At 38.1% G+C, this 24,631-nt stretch overlaps 1 protein-coding gene across 2 annotated transcripts in view; it reads left to right on the forward strand.

The window, feature by feature from the left end:
- MND1 (meiotic nuclear divisions 1) overlaps nt 1–24,631 on the forward strand; it is a 70,768-nt gene that overhangs the window by 8,918 nt on the left and 37,219 nt on the right. For both annotated transcript variants that reach the window (XM_019025087.3, XM_055385103.2), the window contains exons 3-4: nt 2,446–2,503; nt 5,259–5,407. In XM_019025087.3, the coding sequence (XP_018880632.1) occupies nt 2,446–2,503; nt 5,259–5,407 (207 nt within the window). The remainder of the gene's footprint in view (nt 1–2,445; nt 2,504–5,258; nt 5,408–24,631) is intronic.

The raw sequence follows: 24,631 nt of genomic DNA on the forward strand, positions 1-24,631 counted from the left end.
CCTCGATGAGCAAAAATTGATCTCATACTCGCACTAAGTTCAATGACTTAATATTTTCCTAAATTTGCGAACTCTTAGGTGTAGTGAGATGAAATTTTTTCAACATTTTATTATGAAAATTTTCAAACATACAGCAAGATGAGTTTTTCAGTGAATACCCATGTGCCTACCACCTAGATTCTACCATTCACATTTTATTCTACTGACTTTATCACATATATATATATATATTCATCTATCCACTTATCTCTCCATCAACTCTTTTTTATGTACTTCAAAGGAGTTCTTTATATATGTATATCCTGGGTAGCATGCCTTTTTTCAGGCATATGTTTTGTGATTATTTTAATCTAGTTGGTATTTGTCATTTCATTTTCTTTACAGTGCCCTTGGATGAGTATAAATTTTTATGAAGTATAATTTCTATCTAATTGCAATTGCCTTTTCAAGTTTTTTTTGGAAGAACTGTATCCCAATTTTTTCATAACAATAATCAAAATATTTCTGGGTTTTTTTGTCCTTATTGTTTTGTTTTGTCTGTTGCCCAGGCTGGAGTGCAGTGGTGTGATCTTGGCTCACTGCAGCCTCCACCTCCCAGGTTCAAGCGATTCTCGTGCCTCAGTCTCCCGAGTAGCTGGGATTACTGGTGCCCGCCATAACGTCCAGCTAATTTTTGTATTTTTAGTAGAAACAGGGTTTTGCCATGTTGGCCATGCTGGTCTAGAACTCCTGACTCAAATGATCCACCCGCCTCAGCCTCCCAAAGTGCTGGGATTACAGGCGTGAGCCACCATGTCCAACCACAGTATTTCTTTTCTAATTACTACATACTTTAGTTTCTTCAAGTGATTTAACTTTTGTTATGCAAGTTCTTTTCACCACTTCAACCAAAGCTTATTAGCAGTAGAAAATAATATTCTAGACAGGTTTTTTTTTTCTGGCCATAAGATTTAAATATTCTACATGCATATTTTCCCTTAATGTTTTGCTTTGCATATGGTGGACATGCAACATGTATATGTGAATGATTGATAGGTAGCCATGAAATGTATAATTTCCCTATTGTTTAGGTATAGCTCTTCCACGAAACCTTAAATGTAAACAAATTTTGACAGTTGCCTGTTTCGCTTTTAGTTAGAACTGCTAAATCTGTACAGTGTCATACATGTTAAGCAAAGCACTGTCTGTGTTTTCTTAAAGTGTCAGAAAAGGTAATTCGTTCCTGTTACCAAGTGATCCAGCATAACTAGGATGGTGATTTTTTGTTATTGTTTTTGTTTTGTTTTGTTTTGTTTTGTTTTTTGAGACACAGTCTTACTCTATACTCTTGCCCAGGCTGGAGTGTAGTGGCACAGTCATAGCTTACTGCAGCCTCAACCTCCCAGGCTCAAGCTATTCTCCCATCTCAGCCTCCCATGTATCTAGGACTACAGGCACGCACTACCACACCCAGCTAATTTTTTTGATTTTGTGGAGGTGTGGTGCAAGAGTGGTCTCACTGTGTTACCCAGGCCAGTCTCCAGCTCTTGGGCTCAAGCAATCCTCCCAAAGTGGTGGGATTACAGACAGGAGACACCGTGACTGGCCTATAACTAGTTTTTATACTTAAGTGGGAAGATTGTTCTTTATGTTCTGATCTCCAAGAACTTTAAATAATTGTATGCTGCTGGCCAAGCATGGTGGCTCATCTCTGTAATCCTAGCACTTTGGGAGGCTGAGACGGGAGGATTGCTTGAGTCCAGAAGTTCAAGACCAGCCTGGGCAAAATGGTGAGACCCTCTCTCTAAAAAAATTTTTAAAAATTAGCCAGGCGTGGTGATGCATGTCTGTAGTCCCAGCTACTCAGGAGGCTGAAGTGGGATGATTGTTTGAGCCCCGGAGGTCAAGGCTGCAGTGAGCCATGATCGTGCCACTGTACTCCCATCTGGGCCATAGAGTGAAACCATGTCTCAAATAAAAAAATTGTATATATGTGCAAATTGTAAATGTATGCAAAAATCTCTTAAGTTCTATTGAGGGTATGGAATGAGATAATCAAAGAGTTTCTAATAAGCTCTAAAATGCTTGATTCTATTATACTGTTCATTTCCAGGCCAATTTTTTAAATACAATTTTTCATGAACATAAAATTATGATGTATATATAAATATATAGTAGAACACGATAGGGTGACTATAGTTAACAATAATATATTGTATATTTTAAAATACTAAGAGTGAAATTGGAATGTTCCTAACACAAAGAAATGATAAGTGTTTGAAGAGGTGGATACCCTAATTACCACAATTTCATCATAACACATTGTATACCTATATCAAAATATCACACATACCCTGTAAATGTATACAACTATTATGTACCCATAATAAAAATTTTTAAAAATGAAAATATACATAGTAGAAAATAAACACGTGCTTTTCATTTTCTTTAAAACCCTTTAAACAGAAAGATGTATTTCAATTAAAAGACTTGGAGAAGATTGCTCCCAAAGAGAAAGGCATTAGTAAGTACCAAAGTTATACTGGAATGTTTTGGGAAATATACTGGGATGTTTTGGGAAATATCTTAATATTCATTAAGTCATCTTTTCTGCAACAGTCTTTCACTTTATGGAAAACCTAAATTTCTGGAGACAAAGAAATCATCACCATCCAAAGATAACCACTGTCATGTTGTCCTTTATTTTTCTGTATAATACATCCTGTATATTACATTTTGAATATATATCCCTGTCATTAAATATCCTTTTATAACATAAATGATTGTATAGTATCCCATTGCCATAAAAAAATACTTTTAAAAATCTAGTTGATAAGCTGGGTGGTGGCACACACACCTGTAGTCCCAGCCACTCTGGAGGCTGAAGCGGGAGGATCGCTTCAGCCCAGCTAGGCAACATAGCAAAATCCTGTCTTTAAAATAAAAATCCAGTTATTAGACTGGTTTCCAATTCTTTTGCTATCGAAAACAATGTGTTGACAGGCATCCTTCTACATATCTATTATTTTTTGTTTGGCTGTATTTATAAGGTGGAATTTCCCCATGAAAGATATGTATAAATTGGGCTGGGCGCGGTGGCTCACGCCTGTAATCCCAGCACTTTGGGAGGCCAAGGCAGTTGGATCATGAGGTCAGGAGATCAAGACCATCCTGCCTACTGAAACCCCGTCTCTACTAAAAATAGAAAAAAATCTTAGCCGGGCGTGGTGGCGGGCGTCTATAGTCCCAGCTACTCAGGAGGCTGAGGCAGGAGAATGGCGTGAACCCGGGAGGCAGAGTTTGCAGTGAGCCAAGATCGCGCCACTGCACTCCAGCCTGGGTGACAGAGCGAAACTCAGTCTCAAAAAAAAAAAAAAAAGATATGTATAAATCTGAAGTTTTAGATACAGATTGCCACGTTTCTCCACCCATACTGAGAGTACCCATTCAAGTATCCTTGAATTCTTTATTGTATTTTTTAGTGTTTTTAATTTGGTAGTCAAGTCATGTCTAATTGCTTTATTTTCGATTTCTTCAGTTATTAATGGGGTTGAACATTTTTCTCATATATTGGCCATGCATATTTTATTTTATTTGTTTATTTATTTGTTTATTTATTTATTTGAGACAGAGTCTACTCTGTCACCCAGGCTGGAGCCCAGTGGTCCAGGCTGGAGCCCAGTGGTGCAGTCCTGGCGCACTGCAACCTCTGTCTCCCAGGTTCAAGCGATTCTCCTGCCTCAGCCTCATGAGTAGCTGGGATTACAAGCTCCTGCCACCATGCCCACCTAATTTTTGTATTTTTAGTAGAGATGGGGATTTGCCATGTTGGCCAGGCTGTTGTCAAACCGCTGACCTCAAGTGATCTACCTGCCTTGACCTCCCAAAGTGCTGGGATTACAGGCATGAGCCACCATGCATATTTTATAGATGCACATTGATGTATTTTTTCTGTGCCTTTTGTTGTGTTGTTTCAAAATGAAAAAACCTCTTTTATTATGAGTATACATACAAGTGAAACCAGACAACCACTGAGAGTCCCTCACACTTTTATGTACACCACACAATTATTCTCTTTACAGTCATCAGTGAACAATTGGTTCTGCTACTTCTTAAAGATATGCAAATTTCTTAAGTTTAAATACACAGTTGACCCTTGAACAACACCTATGTTGTTCAAGATTGGGATACCAATCCCCCACACAATTGGAAATCTGCATGTAATTTTTGACTCCCCCAAAACTTAACTACTGATAGCCTGCTGTTGACAGGAAGCTATACCATGTATTTACTATTCATTAAGTGGCAGTGGATCATCATAAAGTTCTTCATCCTTGTCATCTTACATTGAGTAGGCTGAGGAGGAGGAGGAAGTGGTGATGCTGTCTCAGGTGGCAGAAAATCCATGTATATAACTGGACCCGTGCAGTTCAAACCTGTACTGTTCAAGGGTCAACTATACAATATTAATTACACCAGTGTCCTAATGTCCCCAGACAAATTGTAGGTAATGGAATCTCAACTGTATCTTGAAGGATCAAAAACAAAAAACAAAATTCAATCCAGTCTACAAGATGGAAAAATTTATTGTATTAACTAAATTCCTTTTCTTCTTACCTATTTTTCCTCCCAGTTATTGACAATTTTTTTCTGCAGTATAAGATGATGGCCAAATTACCCAACATCTTTTTTAAAAAAGAAACATTATTTAGAAAAGGAAAAGATACCATATAGCAACAGACTATGAGTGTTAACACTATTAAAATTATTTACTAAGCACTGATGCTAGCATCTTCTATTACTGGATAATCTATTGGGAGAGAAAAACTTGCATTTCTGTAGTTTTGTTTTGCTTTTTCAAAGGCTTCTCACAAGTAACATTTTATTGACATTACCGCTATGCACCAAAGTAAGTATGGAAATGATCATATCTAGTAGATTTTTTAAATTAGGCATAAAGAACAATTTGCCCTAGAGTCATCCAGTGTTACTGCTAAGAGTTAGGATTAGAACTCAGGTCCTGTTCTTAATCCTGTATATTACTTGTTTTCCCCTAGGCTCCTGTATAAGTCATGCTTTGCTTAAGGATGGGGATACATTCTAAGAAATGTTTCCTTAGGCAGTTTCATTGTTGTGCATGTTGTTATTTTTAAGGGCTTATTATTAACTTTTTAACTCTTGATTTGTGATATGTTTTGCAAGTGTTTCCCCAGTTATTTGTCCTTTAATTTTATTTATGGTGTTTTTCTAACATAGAGTCTTTAAAAATTGTCTCTTAGCTGCTATGTCAGTAAAAGAAGTCCTTCAAAGCTTAGTTGATGATGGTATGGTTGACTGTGAGAGGATCGGAACTTCTAATTATTATTGGGCTTTTCCAAGTAAAGCTCTTCATGCAAGGAAACATAAGTTGGAGGTTCTGGAATCTCAGGTAAGCTGCCACAGTTAAAAAAGAATAGATTTGCTTTATAACGGAGAGTTGTTTTACTTCATCCTCTTTTCGTTTAGCAGTTTCTTTTGAATTTTTGATATGCATTATTTGACTGAAAGTCTAAAGATAATTAACCTCTGTTTCTCCTAAACAATATGAGGAGCTTAGAACGTTTTAATTTTCATCTTCCCATATGTCAAGATATTGTTTTTGTTGTTGCTGTTTTTATTGTTTTTTAATTTTCTCTTTATCAATAGATGGTTTTTTGGAAGCAGTTTTAGACTTACAGAAAAATATTGATGGAAAAGTACAGAGAGTTCCCAAACGTGCCCTTTCTCCCTCACCACACACACAATTTTCCCTGTTATTGACATCCTATACTAGTGTAATATGTTTGTCACAATTGAGTCAATATTGATTTATTACTAACTAAATTCCATAGCTTACATTAGGGTTCAGTCTTGGTGTTATACGTTATGTGAGTTTTGACAAATGCATGATGACGTGTATCCACAATTATAGTATTGTACAGAATAGTTTCACTGCCCTAGAAATCCGCTGTTTCCTACTTGTTCATCCCTCCCTTCTCCCGAAACCGTAGCAACCACTGATCTTTTTACTGTCTCTGTAGTTTTACCTTTTCCATATAGTTGGAATCATACAGTATGTAACCTTTTCAGATTGGCTTCCTTCCCTTAACAAAATGCATTTGAGGTTTCTCCATGTCTATTAATGGCTTGATGGCTCATTTCTTTTTATTGCTGAATAATATTTCGTTATATGAATATACCATAGTTTGTTTATCCATTGAGCTATTGAGGAACATCTGGGTCACATCCAAGTTTGGGCAGTTACAAATAAAGCTGCCATAAGCATTCATGTGTAGGTTTTGTGTACACGTAAATTTTCAACACATTTAGTACCAAGGAGCGTGATTGCTGGATTGTATGGTAAGTTTATGTTTACTTTCTAGGAAACTGCCAAAGTATCTGTTTTTGCATTCCCAACTACAGTGGGTAAGAGTTACTATTGGTTCACATCACTGCCAGGATTTGGTGTTGTCAGTGTTTTGTATTTTAGCCATTCTAATAGATGTGTAGTGGTATCTCATTGTTGTTTTAAATTGCCATTCTCTAATGACATATGATTTGGAAGATCTTTTTTTTTTTTTTTTTTTTTTTTTTTTTTTGTGAGACAGAGTTTCACTTTTTTTGACCAGGCTGGAGTGCAATGGTGCGATCTCAGCTCACTGTAACTTCTGCCTCCCTGGTTCAAGTGATTCTCCTGCCTCAGCCTTCCAAGTAGCTGGGGTTAGAGGTGCACGCCACCACACCCAACTAATTTTGTATTTTTAGTAGAGACGGGGTTTCACCATGATGGCCGAGCTGGTCTTGAACTCCTGACCTCAGGTGATCCACCCACCTTGGCCTCCCAAAGTGCTGGGATTACAGGCATGAGCCACCACGCCCAGCCCTGAAACATCTTTTTTTGTGCTTATTTGTCATCTGTGTAAAAGGAGGTGTTTAGATCTTTTGCCCATTTTTCAATTGGGTTTTTGTTTTCTCGTTATTGAGTTTTAACAGTTCTTTGTATATTTTGGACACCAGTTCTTTATCAAATATGTGTTTTTCAAAGATTTCCTCTGAGTCTGTGACTTATCTTTTCATTATCTTAACAGCATCTTTCACAGAGCAGTTTTCAATTTTAATGAAGTCCAACTGGTCAATTTTTTTCTTTCCTGGGACATTCTTTTGGTGTTGTAACTAAATAGTCGTGGCCAAACCCAGGGTCATGTAGATTTTCTCCTATGTTACCTTCTAGGAGTTTTGTAGTTTTGCATTTTACACTTAGATTTATTATCCATTTTGAGTTAATTTTTGGGAAAGGTGTAAAGCGTGTGTCTAAATTCAATTTTTTGTACATATATGTCCAAAGTAACTGTATTTTAGTATAATTTACTTCTTTTCTGTGTGTGTGTGTGTGTGTGTATATATACACATAAAAATACACACATATATACACAAAAATATATAAATATTTTTATATAAATAAATATTTTATATAAATAAATAATATAAATATTTTTGTGTGTGTGTGAGACAGGGTCTTGCTTTGTGTGTATATGTATATACACATATATACACACATACACATATACACATATATACACATATATTCATATATACACATATATACATATATACACATATATATACACATGTATATATAACTACTAAAGTACCCAGGGTCTTGCTTTGTCACCCAGGCTGGAGTGTAGTGTCGCAAACATGGCTCACTGCAGCCTCGACCTCCCAGGCCCAAGCCATCCTCCCGCCTCAGCCTCCTGAGTAGCTGGGATTATAGGCACACCACCAAATTCTGCTAATTTTTGCACTTTTTTGTAGAGACAGGGTATTGCCATGTTGCCCAGGCTGGTCTTGAACTCCTGAACTCAAGTGATCCACCTACCTCAGCTTCCCAAAGTGCTGGTGGGTGAGCCACTGCGACCGGCCTGTAACCCTGTGCACTTTATGGATTTAAAAACACTTCAAGAAGGAATCCGTACTGAAGGACATCCTTTAGTAATTTGTTCAGCCAGAGTTTAAGAGTGGTAAACTCTCAATCTTTGTTTGAAAATGTCTAATTTATCATTGCTTCCCGAATATAGAATTCTTAGTTATTTTTCCTCAGCATTTTGAAAATATTACTTCATTGTCTTGTGGCATATGTTGCTAATGAGATGTTTTGCTATCATTCTAATTGTCTTGTTTTCCTTAGTAATCTCTCTTCTGTTTGCTTTTAAGATTTTCTTCAGTCTTTGATGTTATGTTTTGATGTTTTATCATGAATCTGAGTTTGCATGTTTTTATTTCCTCTTCTTTAGGACCCTGGCTGCTGCTTCCATGTAATAATTAAAGTCTCCTATTATAGAAAATTCTGGCTGGGCGCAGTGGCTCACGCCTGTAATCCCAGCACTTTGGGAGGCTGAGGTGGGCAGATCACGAGGTCAGGAGATCGAGACCATCCTGGCTAACACGGTGAAACCCTGTCCACTAAAAATACAAAAAAAATAGCTGGGCGTGGTGGTGGGTGCCTGTAGTCCCAGCTACTGGGGAGGCTGAGGCAGGAGAATGGCATGAACCCAGGAGGTGGAGCTTGCAGTGAGCCAAGATCGCACCACTGCACTCCAGGCTGGCAACAGAGCAAGACTCAAAAAAAAAAAAAAAAAAAAAAAAAAAGAAAATTCTAAGGTGGTATTACTTAAGCTATTTCCTGTTCCCTAATAGCTCTGTTCTTTCCTTTTGGGATTCCTATTTGTATCCTCATTCTATCATCTATGTTGTTTAAGAACTCTTTATTTTTTCCATGTCTTTCCATGTCTGTGATTCATTGCAGTTAATTTTCTCAGCTCTCTTTCACTTACAGTTCTTTCCATAACTATTTCTAATCTGCTACTTAGCTGTTCATTAAGTCTTTTTATTTTAATAATTAGATTTTATCTCTAGAAATTCTATTTGGTCCTTTTTCAGTTCTGCCTATCCTGTTTTTCCTATACTGTTCTATTTCATTATGGCTTCTATTGCTTTCATCTCTTTTATAACTTTAAACATACTGATATGGCTTGGATCTGTGTCCACTCCCAAACCTCATGTCAAATTGTAATCCCCAGTGTTGGAGGTGGGGCCTGATGGCAAGTGATCGGATCTTGGGGGCGGTTTCTCATGAATGGTTTAGCACCATTCCCTCAGTGCTGTTCTTGTGATAGTGAGTGAGTTCTCGTGAGATCTGGCTGTTTAAGTGTGTAGCACCTCCCCGCTTTCAGTCCTGCTTCTGCCATGTAAAATGCCTGCTCGCCCTGAGTAAAGGATCCCTGAGGCCTCCCCAGAAGCAGAAGCCGCCATGCTTCCAAGTAGAGCCTGCAGAACCATGAACCAATTAAACCTCTTTTCTTTATAAATTACCCAGTCTCAGGTATTTATAGCCATGTGAGAACAGCCTAATACACATACTTAACTTATATTTTCAGATTACTTAAATATGTCAAATTTGGGGAGGGCTATTAATTTGATCTGTGTATCTGCTGGCTACTACCATTTGTAGTATTTTTTTAACCTGTATGTTTTTTAGTTTTTATTTATGAGCTCACATTCAATTGGTGATGTTTAGTCTGTGGGAGCCACAGATGCTCTGTGAAATAGTGGTTTAGGCTTGTTTTTTTTAGTCTCTGGGTACTTTAGTAGTTATGGACCAATTTTTACGTTAATTTCTTGGCTTACAGTTCCACCGCCTCATGTTTTATACAGGATGAGTACTGCATAAAATTTAGTATGCATGTCTATACATGGCATGGATTGAGAGATTTGTTTTCCTATAGGTGACTTTCCCCCACCCCCACATGAAGTGCAAGATGGAGGTAAGCTCCTTGTTATTTTCCATGGAGTTTGCTGGTACTTTGAGCTATATGCTGGAGCTCAGTTCTAGCTCTCCTTGTCTCATGACCCTTCACACCTGCTTTCCTGGTGTGCATGTTAGACTCCTAGCCCCTAGTTACTTTTCTATTGTTGCTCTTTGTTTTTTCATTTCTGTCACCTGGGGATAGTTCTTTTTTTTTTTTTTGAGATGGAGTTTTGCTCTTGTCACCCAGGCTGGAGTGCAGAGGCACAAACTCAGTTCACTGCAACCTCTGTCTCCAGGGTTCAAGCAATTCTCCTGCCTCAGCCTCCCAAGTAGCTGGGATTACAGGCGCCCACCACCACACCTGGCTAATTTTTGTATTTTTGGTAGAGACAGGGTTTTGCCGCTTTAGCCAGGCTGGTCTCGATCTCCCGACCTCAGGTGATCCACCCGCCTCAGCCTCCCGAAGTGCTAGGATTACAGGCATGAGCCATTGCGCCCGGCCTTATTTTATTGTTTTATTCATCATTCAAAAAATGTTTTTGCATGTTTTTTGAGTAACAGAAGATGTGCTGGATTTTGGAAATACATGCCCTCAGAGAGCTTTCAGTCAGTTGTAGGAGGACAGTGGGAGAAAAGGAAGAGGCTAGAGAAGGATTGGTGAAGAGATAGGTAGAGGCCATGTCTTATAGGTTCCTCTGTGGCATGATCAGGAGTTCGGACCTACCTAAGAGGGATGGAAAGCCAATGGAAATTTTTACCAGAGAAGTTACATGATGATAAATGCCTTTCTAAAGACAGTATGAAGAGCAGGTTGAGGGAAATGGAGCCTAGGATCAGAGAAATCAGCTATGTGGCTATTGTAATTGCATGGCTAACAAATGAGGACCCATATTGAGGTATCTACACACTCACTAGGATGGCTACTATCAAAAACACAGAGAGGGCCAGGTGTGGTGGCTTATGCCTGTTATCCCAGTACTTTGGGAGGTCGAAGTGGGAGGATCACTTGAGCCCAGGAGTTCACGGCCAGCCTGGGCAACACAGCAAGATTTATTACAAAATAATAATAATAAATGTTTTTCAAAAGAGAATAATAAGTGTTAGCAAGGATTTGGAGAAATTGGAGCCCTTGTGCACTGTTGAAGGGAATGTGAAATGGTGCAGCTGCTGTGGAAAACAGTATGGTGGCTCCTCAAAGAGTTATAAATAGAATTACCCTATGATTCAACAATTCTGTGGTGTGCGTCTGTGGTCTCAGCTACTTGGGGGCCCTGAGGTGGGAGGATCACTTGAGCCTAGGAATTCAAGACCAGCCTGGCAACATGGCAAGACTCCATCTCTACAAAAAAATTGTAAAAGTAGCTGGGGATAGTGGCAGGCTCCTGTGGTCCCGGCTATTCGAGAGGCTGAGGTGGGAGGATCGCGTGAGCCTAAGAGTTTGAGGTTGCAGTGAGCTGTATTCGTGCCACTGCACTGCAGGTTAGGCCACAGAGTGAGACCCTGTTTAAGAAAAAAAAAATTCCATTTTTGGTACATATCCAAGACTTGAAAGCAGGGTCTTGAAGAGCTATTTGTACACCCACATTCATAGCAGCATTACAGTAGCTGAAAGGTAGAAGCAACCCAAATGACTTTCAATGAATGAATAAACAAAATGTGAAAGTGGAATATTATTCAGCCTTAAAGAGGAATGAAATTCCTTTTATTTATTTATTTAGAGATAGAGTCTCACCCTGTTGCCCAGGCTGAAGTGCAGTGGCACAGTCATAGCTCACTGCAGCCTCAAACTCCTGGGCGTAAGCAATTCTCCAGCCTTAGCCTCCTGAGTAGCTAGGATTGCAGGCTCATCCCACCACAAGGAATGAAATTCTGACGAATGCTACAAAATGGACGAACATTGAGGGCAATATGCTAAGTGAAAAGCCAGTCATAAAAAGACAAATACTCTATGATTCCACATATATGAGGTATCTAGAGTAGTCAAACTTACAGAAATAAAAAATAGAATGAGGCCTGACATTGCTGACCTTGGAAGATAGTTCCACTGGCACTCCTGTCCCTGACTGAAGAACCAGATGTTGTTGCCACCAAAAAAAAAAAAAAACTATCCAAGCTACCAGTGACAATTCTGGAAGGTATGTGTCATTGGCTAAGCCTGGGTCACGTGTCCACACTCTAGTTGCCAGGAGAGCTGGGGAAGTAAATAATTGGGGTTTCTAGATTTTGTAGTAGGAGTTAGCTGCTTCCTGTTGGCACAAACAGTTCCCCAAAACAGAAGCAGGGTTCAGATGCTGAGCAGCACCCTTGCTCCCATGATAGATAACTCATAAAATAAGAGAAAAAACTCTAGAAAGGAACACAGGACATGGAGTCAAAATAACAACAAATTTATTGAATACCACTATCTGTTGTGTGTTAGATACTGTTCTAGGCACTTGGGATCCATTAGTTAACAAAGGTTGAAAGCAGGGAGATCAGATAGGTTATTGGAATAATCCAACTGTAAAGTTACAGTGATTTTTTTATTTATTTTATATTTTTTATTTAAGAAAAAGGAAAGAGAAGGCCTCAGAAAAGAGATGATCTTTTTTTTTTTTTTCTGTTTAAGAGATGGGGTCTTGCTCTGTCACCCAGGCTGGAGTGCAGGGGCACGATCATAGCTCACTGCAGCCTTCAACTCCTGGGCTCAAGCAGTCCTCCCATCTCAGCCTCCCAAAGTTCTGGGATTACTGGTGTGAGCCACTGTGCCTGGCCACGGTAATGATGGTTTAAACCAAAGCAGTGGCAGTGGATTTGTGAAAAAATTGTTGGATTCTGGACGTAGTTTGAAATTAGAGCCAGTAGGATTTCCTTATGGAATGGATGTAGAGTGTGAGGTCAAGAAAGGAATTATATTAGTTTTTTATGGCTGCCATAGTAAATTAGTGCAAACTTGGTGGCTGCAAACGCAAAAATTTATTCTCTCACAGCTCTGGAGGCCAGAAGTTAAAAATCAGTGTTACTAGGCCAAAATCAAAGTGTTGGCACAGCTGTTGCTCCTCCAGAGGCTCTCTGGGATAATCTTCCCTGCCTCTTTCAATTTCTGTGGGCTGCCAGCATTCTTTGACTTGTTGCTGCATTACTCTAATTTCTGCCTCTTGGTCACATTGCTTTCTGCTCTGCTGTATGTGTCAAATTTCCCTTTAATAAGGATACATGTGATTGCATTTAGTATCTGTCATAGTAATCCTTGAGATGAGTAATCTCATCTCAAGATCTTGAATCCCATCTGCAAAGTCTTTGCCACATAAGGTGCCATTCACAGGTTCCAAGGATTGGGACCTCCTATCTTTGGGGGACATTATTTAACTTACCACAGCAGTTGTGGATGAATTTTTTAAAAATTCAACTAAGATAGGGAAGACTGCAAGAGGAGCGGTTTCCTAAAGGAAAATCAGAAATTCAACTTTGACCATGTTAAGTTTGAAGTGACTGTTAGACAAAGAAGTGGAAATATCAAGTAGACAATTAAATATATGAATCTGTAGTTCAGAGACAAGTCTTTATAATTGAACCAACGGCTTCACTAATCTCACTGCAGATGGGGGAGTCCTCACTGAACCCTGACCCTCAAGTTGTTGCACGTTTTCTTTGAAGTTATATATTTAGAGTGTTATTGGTTACAAGTACTAGGACATTACTCACACTAGTGGGTTTGTTTTAAGGAACTAGAAATAGGAATGGGAAAACATGTAAGAATAATAACTGGTATTTATTGAGCACTTGTGCCTGGCAGTGAACCATGGTCCTAAATATATTATCTCATTTAATCCCCACAGTATTATGAGGTTAGTATTATATTTGTTTTATAGATGAAGAAACTGAGACACAGAGAGATTAAGAGCTTGTCCAAGGTCTCACAGTAAGTGTGGAACTGGGATTCCGTCTCAGGTATTTTGACTCCAGGGTCCTCATTCTTAATCACCGCTTCTCAAAGCAGGTAGCCTGTCTTTCCATTCTCCCCTTCTTACTCTCCCCGCCTCTCCCCTTGGCTGCCAGAGTTGGGTGGAATGGAAGTCTCAAAAGAGCGGTGGCTGGGCAGATATTCTAAAAGTGCTCACCTTATCTCTCTTTTTTTTCAACAGCCTTGCTGAGATATAGTTTATATACCATATAATTCACCCATTTAAAGTGTATGATGTAATAGTTTTTAATATGTTCATTGATAGATGTACAGTCATCACTACAGTCAATTTTAGAACATTTTCATTACCTCAAACAGAAACGCTCTACTCTTTAGCTATTATTCTGAATCTTCTCAGCCCACTCCTCCCACACAGATCTAGGCAACCACTAATCTACTTTCTGTCACTGTAGATTTCCCTGTTCTGGACATTCTGTATGAATGGAATCATATAATATGTAGTCTTTCATGACTGACTTCTTTCCCTTGTCGTAGTATTTTCAAAGTTCATCTATGTTGTAGTATGTTTCAGTACTTCATTACTTTTTATGGCCAAATAATACTCTGTTGTACACATATACCACATCTCATGTATCCATTCATCTGTTGATGGGCATGTGAGTTTTTTCCACTTTTTGACTATTCTGAATAATGCTGCTCTAAACTTTGATGTACAAGTTTTTGTGTGGACATATGTTTTCATTTCTCTTGGGTGTATACCTAGGAGTAGAACTTCTAGGTCATATGGTAACTCTGTGTTTAATTATGTGAAGAACTGCCAGACTGTTTGCCAGAGCAACTGCGCCATTTTATAGTTCTGATAACAGTGTGTTAGGGCGCTCATTTCTCCACATCCTCCCAAAACCTATTTGAATTTTTGATTCTAGCCATCCTTGTGGGTATGAAGTGGTATCTCATTGTGGTTTTGGCTTCGATTTCTCTGATGACTGGTGATGTTGAGCATCTTTTCATGTGCTTCTTGGCCATTTGTATATCTTCCTTGAATAAATTTTTATTATATTCTTTGCCCATATCTCTTCTCTTAAACGTGATGCTGTATTTTTCTTTCCTGCTAGGAAACAACGTGCATATTCATCACTCAGCAAATTTTTAAAATCTTAGTTATGAATTTAGAAACTTTATACAAGGTAATTTACTTATGGGCCTTACTGAACTTCCCTGTCTTCATGTTTTTTTATTCTTGTTTTTATCCTTTTTGAGAATTCCCTTTTCTCTCCTCTCTATTTAGCCAAATTCTAAACATCTCTCCTCTCAGAAACCTCCTCAAGCTCTCATTGCTTAAAATATTCTTACCCTTCTCTAACCTCCTGTAATATTTTTTATCACAAGTAAAATATATTGCTTTGGCATGTACTGCTGGTTGCCTGGCTAGTAAACATTGTCCTCCTCTTCTTCACTAACAAAACACTTTGTTAAAGGATAGTGTGTCTTACTAAAAAATACTCATCTTTCCAGACTCCCTGGCAACTAATGGTGGCAATGGGAAGCAGGTCTGATAAATGAGATGTAAGTAGAAGACTAGCTTTGACTTTCCTGGGAAAGTTTTCACTTTCCTGAAAAAGGCAAAGCTTCTTTCTCCTCTTTTCTGTGATACTGCATTACTGAGATAAAAAGCATAAGGATGAAAGTTCTGTTCATTCATGTCCATATCACATTTTCAAAGAATGACAGAGCCTGGAAAAAAGATCTTGGGTCTCTGGTGGCATCATGAGATACTGTACTAGCCTTATTTAATCCAGTTTTAGTTAAATATTGTTATTTGTGGCCGAATATGTATTCTAAATGAATACTACTATTTTGTAGCCTTTAAAAAAAAAAGTGTGATTTAGATTTTATATTAGTTATCCATTGCTGTGTAACAAAAATATGTACTCCAAAACAGGGTGACTTTAAGAAATACCAAAACAGGGTGACTTTAAGAAATAGACATTACTATCTCACAGTTCTTGTGACTCGTGAATCCCAGCGTGGCTTAGTTGGGTACATCTGGCTCAAGGCCTTATGTGAGGTATAGTCAAACTGTTGGCCAGGGCCATATTCTCATCTGAAGGTTCATCTGGGAGAGGATCTGCTTCCAAATCCAATCATGTGGTTATTGGATTTAGTTCTTTGCAGGGTCTTGGGCTGCAGATCTCAGTTCTATGATGGCTTTTGGCCCAAGGCCTCCCTCAGCTCCTTACCACATGGTTTTCTCCGTAGTACAGCTCACAGTATGGCAGCTGCCTTCTCTCAAAGCAAGCTCATGTGTGAGAGTCCAAGACAGAAGCAGTAGTTTTTTTGTATCTTAATCTAGGAAACAACATCCCATCACCTCAGCCACGTTTTATTCCCTAGAAACAAGTCATTAAATTTAGTCTACACTCAAGAGAGGAGATTACACATGAGCATAAATACAGGCATACCTCAGATATTGCAGGTTCAGTTCCATACCACCACAATAAAGGGAATAATGCAATAAAGTGAGGACAGAAACTTTTTGGTTTCTCAGTGCACCTAAAAGTTATATTTATACTATACTGTAATCTATTAAATATGTGATAACATGTTTTTAAAAACTAATGTACATTAATTTAAAAATACTTTATTGCTAAAAAATGCTGATGAGCATCTGAGCCTTCTGTGAGTTGTAATCTTTTTGCAGGTGGAGGGTATTGCCTTGATCTTGATGGCTGCTGACTGATCAGGGTGATGGTTGCTGAAGGGTAGATGGCTATAGTCGTTTTTTAAAAATAAGACAACCATGAAGTTTGCTCCATTGATTGATTTCACGAAAGATTTCTCTGTAGCATGTGATGCTGTTTGATAGCATTTTACCCACAACAGAACTTTGAAAATTGGAGTCAATCCTCTCAAACCCTGCCTCTACTTTGTCAATTAAGTTTCAGGAATATTCTAAATCCTTTGTTGCCATTTCAACAATGTTCACAGCGTCTGCATAAGGAATAGATTCCATCTCAAGAAACCACTTTCTTTGCTCATCTATAAGAAGCAATTCCTAGGACCAGGCTCAGTGGCTCAGTCCTGTAATCCCAGCACTTCGGGAGGCTGAGGCAGGCGGATCACTTGAGGACAGGAGTTCAAGACCAGCCTAGCCAACATCGTGAAACCCTGTCTCTACTTAAAATACAAAGATCAGCCGGACGTGGTGGCATACGCCTGGAATCCCGGCTACTCAGGAGGCTGAGACAGGAGAATCACTTGAACCTAGGAGGCGGAGGTTGCAGTGAGCTGAGATCACACCACTGCGCTCCAGCCTGGGTAACAGAGCCGGACTCCATCTCAAAAAAAGAAGCAATTTCTCATCCATTTAAGTATTACCATGAGATTGCAGCAATTCAGTCACATCTTTATTCTCTGCTTCTCCTTCTCATTCTTATTCTTGCCATTTCCACCACATCAGTTACTTCTTCCACTGCAGTCTTGAACCCCTCAAAGTCATACATGGGGGCTGGAATCAACTTCTTCCAAATTATTATTAATGTTGATGTTTTGACCTCCTCCCCTTAATCACAAATGTTCTGTTTTGTTTTGTTTTTTGAGATGGAGTCTCACTCTGTCATCCAGGCTGGAGTGCAGTGGTGCGATCCTAGCTCACTGCAACCTCCGCCTCCCGGGTTCAGGTGATTCTCTGGTCTCAGCCTCCTGAGTAGCTGAGATTACGGGCATGCACCATCACGCCTGGCTAACTTTTGTATTTTTAGTAGAGACAGGGTTTCACGATGTTGGCCAGGCTGGCCTTGAACTTTTGACTTAAGTGATCTGCCCACCTCAGCCTCCCAAAGTGCTGGGATTACAGGCGGGAGCCACCATGCCTGGCCACAGATATTCTTAATGGCATCTAGAATGGTGAATCCTTCTCAGAAGGTTTTCAATTTACTTTGCTCAGATCCGTCAGAGGAGTCACTGTGGCAGTTATAGCCTTACTGAATGTTTTTCTTAAATAATAAAACTTGAAAGTTGAAATTACTCCTTGATCCACAGGCTGCAGAATGGATATTGTGTTATTAGGCATGAAAACGTTAATCTCCTTGTATATCTTCCTCAGAGTTCTTGGGTGACTAGGTACATTGTCATTGGGCAGTAATATTTTGAAAGAAATCTTTTTTCTGAGCAGCAAGTCTCAATGGTTAGCTTGAAATACCCAGTAAACCATGCTGTAAATAGATAATGCTGTCATCTGAGCTTTGTTATTCCACTTATAGGGCACAGGCAGAGTAGATTTAGAATAATTCTTAAGGGCCCTAGGGTTTTCATTGAGCATTGGCTTCAACTAAAGTCACCAGCTGCATTAGCCTCTAATAAGAGTGTCACCCTGGCCTTTGAAACTTTAAAGCCAGGCATGGACTTCTCCTCTCTAGCTATGAAAGTCCTAGATGACATCTTTTTCCAACAGAAGGCTGTTTTGTCTACCCTGAAAATTTTTTGTTTAGTGTAGCTTGGCTAGGTCTTGTGGATAACTTGCTTCACTTCATAGTACTTGCAACCTCGTCTTGGACTTTTACATTATGGAGATGGCCTCTTTCCTTAAACTTTATGAGTCAACCTCTGCTAGCTTCCAACTTTTTCTGTGCAGCTTCCTCACCTCTCAGCCTACAGAGAATTGAAGAGAGTTGAGGTTTTGCTCTGGATTAGGCTTTGGCTTAAGGGAACGTTGTGGTTGGCTTGATCCTCTACCCAGACCACTAAAACTTTCTCTATCTCAGCAAGGCTGTTTTGCTTTCTCATCATTTGCGTGTTTACTAGATTAGCACTTTTAATTTCTTTCAGGAACTTTTCCTTTGCACTTACAACTTGGCTTTTTGCCACAAGAGGCCTAGCTTTCCGCCTGTTTTGGCTTTTGACTGTATCTTCCTAACTAAGCTTAATCATTTCTGGCTTTTGATTGAAAATGAGGGATGTGTGACCTTTTTTCACTTGAATGCTTAGAGGCCACTGTAGGGTTATTAATTGGCCTAATTTCAATATTGTTTTGTCTCAAGGAATAGGGAAGGCCAAGGGAGGGTGAGAGGTGGGGGAACGGTGAGTCACTGGAGCAGTCAGAATACACACACAGCATATATTAAGTTCACTGTCTTATGTGGGCATGGTTTGTGACACCCCAAAACAATTACAATAGTAACATCAAGATCACAGATCACCGTGTCAGATACAATAATAATGAAAACGTTTAAAATAATGCAAGAATTACACAGAGACAAGAAGTGAGCACATGCCATTGGAAAAATGACACCAATAGACTTGCTTGACTCAAGGTAGCCACAAACTTAATTTGTAGAAAACACGCTATCTGAAGTGCAGTAAAGCAAAGCACAATAAAAACGAGGTATGCCTGTACAAAGAGGGATCATTCAGGCCATCTTAGAGGATATCATAGGATTTTTTTTTAAAAAAACTTTTTACGTGTGTATATCCTCTTAGTTTTTTAAAAGCAGCTCTAATGAGAAATAAATGACGTACAAAAACCTGCTCATATTTAAAGTGTATTCTTTTATAACCTTTGGCATATGTATGTGTCCACGAAACTATCACCACAATCAAGGTAACTGAACATACCAATCAACCCTAAAAGTTTTTTTAATTCCCCTTCGTAAAATCATTCTCTTCCTTCCCTACACTGCTCCCCTCCTCCTATCCCCAGGAAACTTGCTTTGCTTTCTGCCACTATTCATTAGTTTGTATTTCCTAGAATTTTATATAGATGGCATCATGCCGTAGTATGTACTTTCCCCCACCCCCAGCTTCTTTTACTCAGTAAAATTATTTTAAGATTTATCCACGTTGCTTTATGTATTCATTCATTTCTGTTGCTGAGTGGAATTTCAGTGTATGAATATACAACAGTTTATTGATGAACATTTGGGTATTAAGCTCTTTTATTGAATGCATAGACATTAAGGATTATGTGCCCTTGATGTATTTATCATTATGAAATGACTTATTTATTCCAGGTAATATTCTTTGTTCTGGTGTTACATAGGAATTCTTTCTTTTGAGTAACTCTTTCTATAGGAAATCTTTTTTTTTTTAATAGTAGCATGGCATATCTTTTTCTGTTTACTTTTAATCTTTTTGTATTTTCATATTTAGAGTAAGCTTCTTACATATAGTTGGGACTTGCTTTTTTTGTATAATCTGACAATTTCTGCCTTTTAATTAGGGTGTCTAGACCATTTACATTTAGTGTGATTACCTATGTAGTTATGTTAAATCTGCCATCTTATCTCAACTAGTCTCAAAGTTACTTGAGGACAAGAACTGTGTTTTATTTATTCAACAAATAATTATTGAGCCTCAAGTACTTACCTTCTTACCAGACAATCATTTCTTCCTAAAACTAGGCATAATGGGGGCTGATTCAGCATTTCTTGGTTGACTTCAGAGAAATTCTTTGCATTTGAGGGAAAAGGTCAAATATACGGTTTTTATTTCTTTACTTCTGGATTTCACATAATTTCTACTTAGAAAGTGGGGAAGCTTGCCAAATCTTAATAGAAGTAAGCAAGGAATTCTTGTTAGTACAGTGAATCTAGCTTTTAAAAAATTGAGCTTAATGTCAGTGTTTATTAATTCTGAATGAGAGAATTGGCATCCAGTGTATTTTGTGACATGGCCCTCTTTCCCCACTCTCACGTACTGGAGATCAAAGCTTAATCTGACACACCTGCTCATAAGTTGAAGTCACATCAGAGGCTAACACATAGGTAGATCCTATACCTCCTGTTCTAAGCAGTCCAGAAATAAATGAAGAGCAAGGTTTTGATACGTCATTTGTAAAAGGTTGATAGCCCTTGGCATTTGCTATAGATAACTATTTTTTTAACTCAAATAAAATGACCTTAATGCCATTTCGCAGACCTAAACCTACTTTAATCTTTCACTGGATGTTGAGAAGTCATGAGAGTATCACCCTGTGCCCCTCAGCCATCGTTCTGAAGATCACTTATCATTTTAGAGAAGCAATATGGCTTCATGGAAAGAGAAGTAGTTAGAAAGCAGACATGGATGGAAATCACAGCTTCACTTCTTGACCAGCTGTACAATATCAGAAAAATATCTTAAGCCTTTTAAATTTTAAAGCCTTGGTTTCCTAGTTTGTGAAAGAAAGCTTACACCTACTTCAAGGGGGTTGTAGTGAGGATTAAGTGGTATGTGTAAGATGCCTGGTACTTTAGGCAGTCAGTATATGGTGGCCACAGATCAGCTAAATCAGTATTGACTCAGGAATAAATACCATAAGCTTATTCATTTAGTTAGAACAAATATTTGAGGGTCTACTGTGTGTAAAACATTTTACTAGATACTGAAGGTAGTTCATAAAAGTAGAGGTCAGGGTCCAGACTTCGTAAGAAGGAACTTGTAACCTGTGCTGAAGATGAGATATATACACTTGGAAGAGTAAAATGAGTGAAAAGTAATACATGCCAAACTGCCTAAATGAGCATTAGAGATGAAAAATGCTTCAAGAGTTGGTGGGATTCACATAAAGATAGAAGGCACTCAGTTCATGTTGGATTGAACTAGGTTCCAAACTTAAGGTTATAGTAAAGATCAGCTTATTCTACATATTGCCAAATTATAATGTTAACTTCCCTTGAGTTTCTTGTTAATTACTTCCAGATGGGGGTTGGGGGAGACTCTTTAATTTTTTTTTTTTCATCACTCTTCTGCCAATGATTCCAATTATGTGCAGGAATGTTCTTGTCCCTTGAGAACAGACATTCTTATAAGCTGAAAAATCAGGAAACATTTTTTTCTCTTGCCTTTAGGTTGTATGTGTTGATCATTATTAAATACAGTCTATAAGCCTCATGGTTATAATTAACGTTTCTCTTTAACATCTTCTAAGATAGCAAACAAACCAGCAACTGCTCATTGGCTGTGTTAACTTTGGCGGTTATTTTCTGTGTGGCTGCTCCGTGCATGTGCTGTGCTAAGTTTTTTGGGCAATAAAAAAATAATAGAATATGAAGTTCACATCCAGAGAATTTACACTTCAATTGGTAAGGCAAAATGAATTCCTGATATAGTTAATTAACTTATTGGAAAAAGTTATTTAACTGTGTAATGTTTAATGTATACTCAGTGCCAAATACTGTCTTTGGTATGGGTCCTAATTGTTATACAAGTTTAAAGGATGGCAGGATTTTTATACATTTATATAGCTATGGGAGACTTCTTAGAAATGATTATTCTGAGCTGAAAATTGGGTAGGTTTAGATGGATGGAGGAAATTCCCAAGGGAAAACAGAAGGAATATTTATTGGGCACTTAGGTACAGTTTTAAGAGCTTTTGCATGTTTTGTATCCTTTGATTCTTACACTTGCATGAAGTACGTATTGCTGCTAACTCTATTTTATGTAAGAGAAAATGGAGGCACTAAGAGATTGAATAACTTGCCCAAGGTGACAGTATTAGTAAATGATGAAGCAAGATTCAAATCCAGGCATTCTTACTCCATAATCCCTGTTTGTAACCACAGATAAACAAAGCTTTAAAGCAGATTACATTTAGTGGATAGTTGGTGACCAGCTTGGAAAAGACATGCAATTTTTTGTTATATAGTAATGGGAAAATAAGGTTGGAAATCAAATGGAGGCCATAATATGGGGTGTTTTATGTTTGGTTGAATTTTGTTGTGTACATGTACACCAAAAAGAGGAAGCTGGAAGTTTTCCTGTCAGAATGTTTTTATATTCTTTTGCTTACCTAATTGCTTAAAACAATTAGATTATATGTATGCTTAGAAAATAGCTGTTATATTCTGATATTAAGCAAAAAATTTTCCTTCTCTGTATATGTGGTTGAATTTTGCTGAAAATAATTTGAGGTGTAGTGATTTATTTCTGCAAAGCTGAAATAAATCTTTGTATTAGCTTGGAAAAATAATTGTTAAACTAACATCTCTAGCTGTGACACAGATGCATTTCTGAAGACTTTTAACATAAATTAATAATTTTAATGGGCAAGAAAAGCTTTATGTGGAAGTGATGAAAGTGGTAGTGCATGTTCTAATCTGCTAGTTCTCCTGAAATATATGTAAATTTTTTTAGTATTTGGATGATAGTGAAGCAGCTATTTTGGCTCGACAGATAATAATTATAAAGATTAATTATGTTGTAGAAACTTCCAACTGAAATGACATTTCTCTGTATGCTGAAGAATATATAGAAATTATTAAAAGTCAAGAGATGACTTTTTCTTCTTGATAGCTATTTCTAGAATTTTAGCTGGAACTTGTTCATTTTCCCCCGTGTGGTAATGATTTAGTCACTGTGTGTGTGGATGTGTGTTTGTGGGTGTGTGCGCACACACACTTGAAAGAGAGAAGGAGTGAGTGTGTTTGTGGTCTTTCTGAATATTTTTTGTAAGGAAAAGCCAGGTAAAAATGTGTAAGGATAGGTTCTTCCCATCATCTTCTGGTTCTCTTCTTTGCCCTTCCCAAGTAACTTGGTCTTAAGAATGAAAGAACAATTCAACTTCAAGGGAATGACTTCCTCCATTTTACTTTGGCTTGTGTTAGTGGACATAGCATGGGGTACTGTGATGTGCACACAGCCAGGAAAGAGCAATGTTGTAACTGTTATGTCTAACCTGCTATTCCCCTGGAGTCACCTGGCAATACAGGAAGTAACTGACCACTACTGACTTGAAATGCACATTTTTTAGTCTTTTTCCAAAAAGAATAGAATTTCCAAAATTTATTTTTGTATTTGTACCCCTGTCCGTCCCTTCCACACTTCCTGTTCTGACTTACATATTCCTTTTCTCTGGTGCTGTGGTACCCCGAGCATAACTCTAATCTGCTGGACTATGCTACAATTGTTGGCTTACTCAACCCCATGTCTTAGTCAACTTGTATCAGTACCTAGCACCGTTTTTGGCATGTGGTAGATTCAAGTATTTGACAAGTGAATGAAAATTAAAGGAAATAAACGGTATGAAGTTATTCCTAACAAAAACCTTATACTAATTTGGAGAATTTTATTAATATGGCAGCAAGTCTATGTAGTGGTTTTTGACTGAGTTTTATTTAAAGTTAATGGGTCAGAATTATGAAAATCAAAATCTTTATTTTGTTTTCTTCCCCTGCTGACCTCTTCCTTAGTTCTTCATCCAAGTTCTGGTTTATACCCCACTTGTTGCCACTGGAAGGTAGTTTGGGGACATATTTTTTAGGGATTGGCTTATGATAAGGATTACATTTTGAAATCCATACTAAGCTGAATTTTAGATATTGTGTATTGGTTTAGGGAGGACACTAACAGATATTCTTAGGACAACTTAAGTTTTTGTTTTGTTTTGTTACCAATTTTTAGAAGTGAATATATACAATTCTTTATAGCTAAAACTGAGTGCATCAAGAGTAGGTCCACTATTGGGCTGTGTAGATAACTTGAAATGTTTTTGAATAAAAATAGGCATCTCTACTGAAGTTTATTCAGTTCTGTAAATGTTTAGTGAATGCTTGCTATGGCAGGCATTGTGATTGATGAGAGGGACATAAGAATGAATTAGGCAGTTTCTGTTCTCTAGAGCCTCTCACTGTAATGAAGAGATGGCCATGTCAACAAATCATTGCAATATGGTGTGATATATGCAATGCTGAAAAATAATGATAGTACAAAAGAGGGTCAAAGTCAGTTCTGCTTCCAAAAAGGCTTTATAGTTAAGGAGACGTGTAAGTTGGTGCTGGAAAGATCTGTGGGAGCTCATAAGGGAATTGAAGGGTGAAGGGCACTATAGCGCAGTGATTTAAGGGAGTAGACTCTAGACCTAGACTCCCTAGATTCAAATTTAACTTCCGCCATTTACATGCTGTGCCTGGCTTTTTTCTTTTTCTTTATCTATAATGGACCAATTA

Source organism: Gorilla gorilla, chromosome 3, assembly GCF_029281585.2.
Source record: "Gorilla gorilla gorilla isolate KB3781 chromosome 3, NHGRI_mGorGor1-v2.1_pri, whole genome shotgun sequence".
In the NCBI taxonomy this organism is placed as follows: domain Eukaryota; kingdom Metazoa; phylum Chordata; class Mammalia; order Primates; family Hominidae; genus Gorilla; species Gorilla gorilla.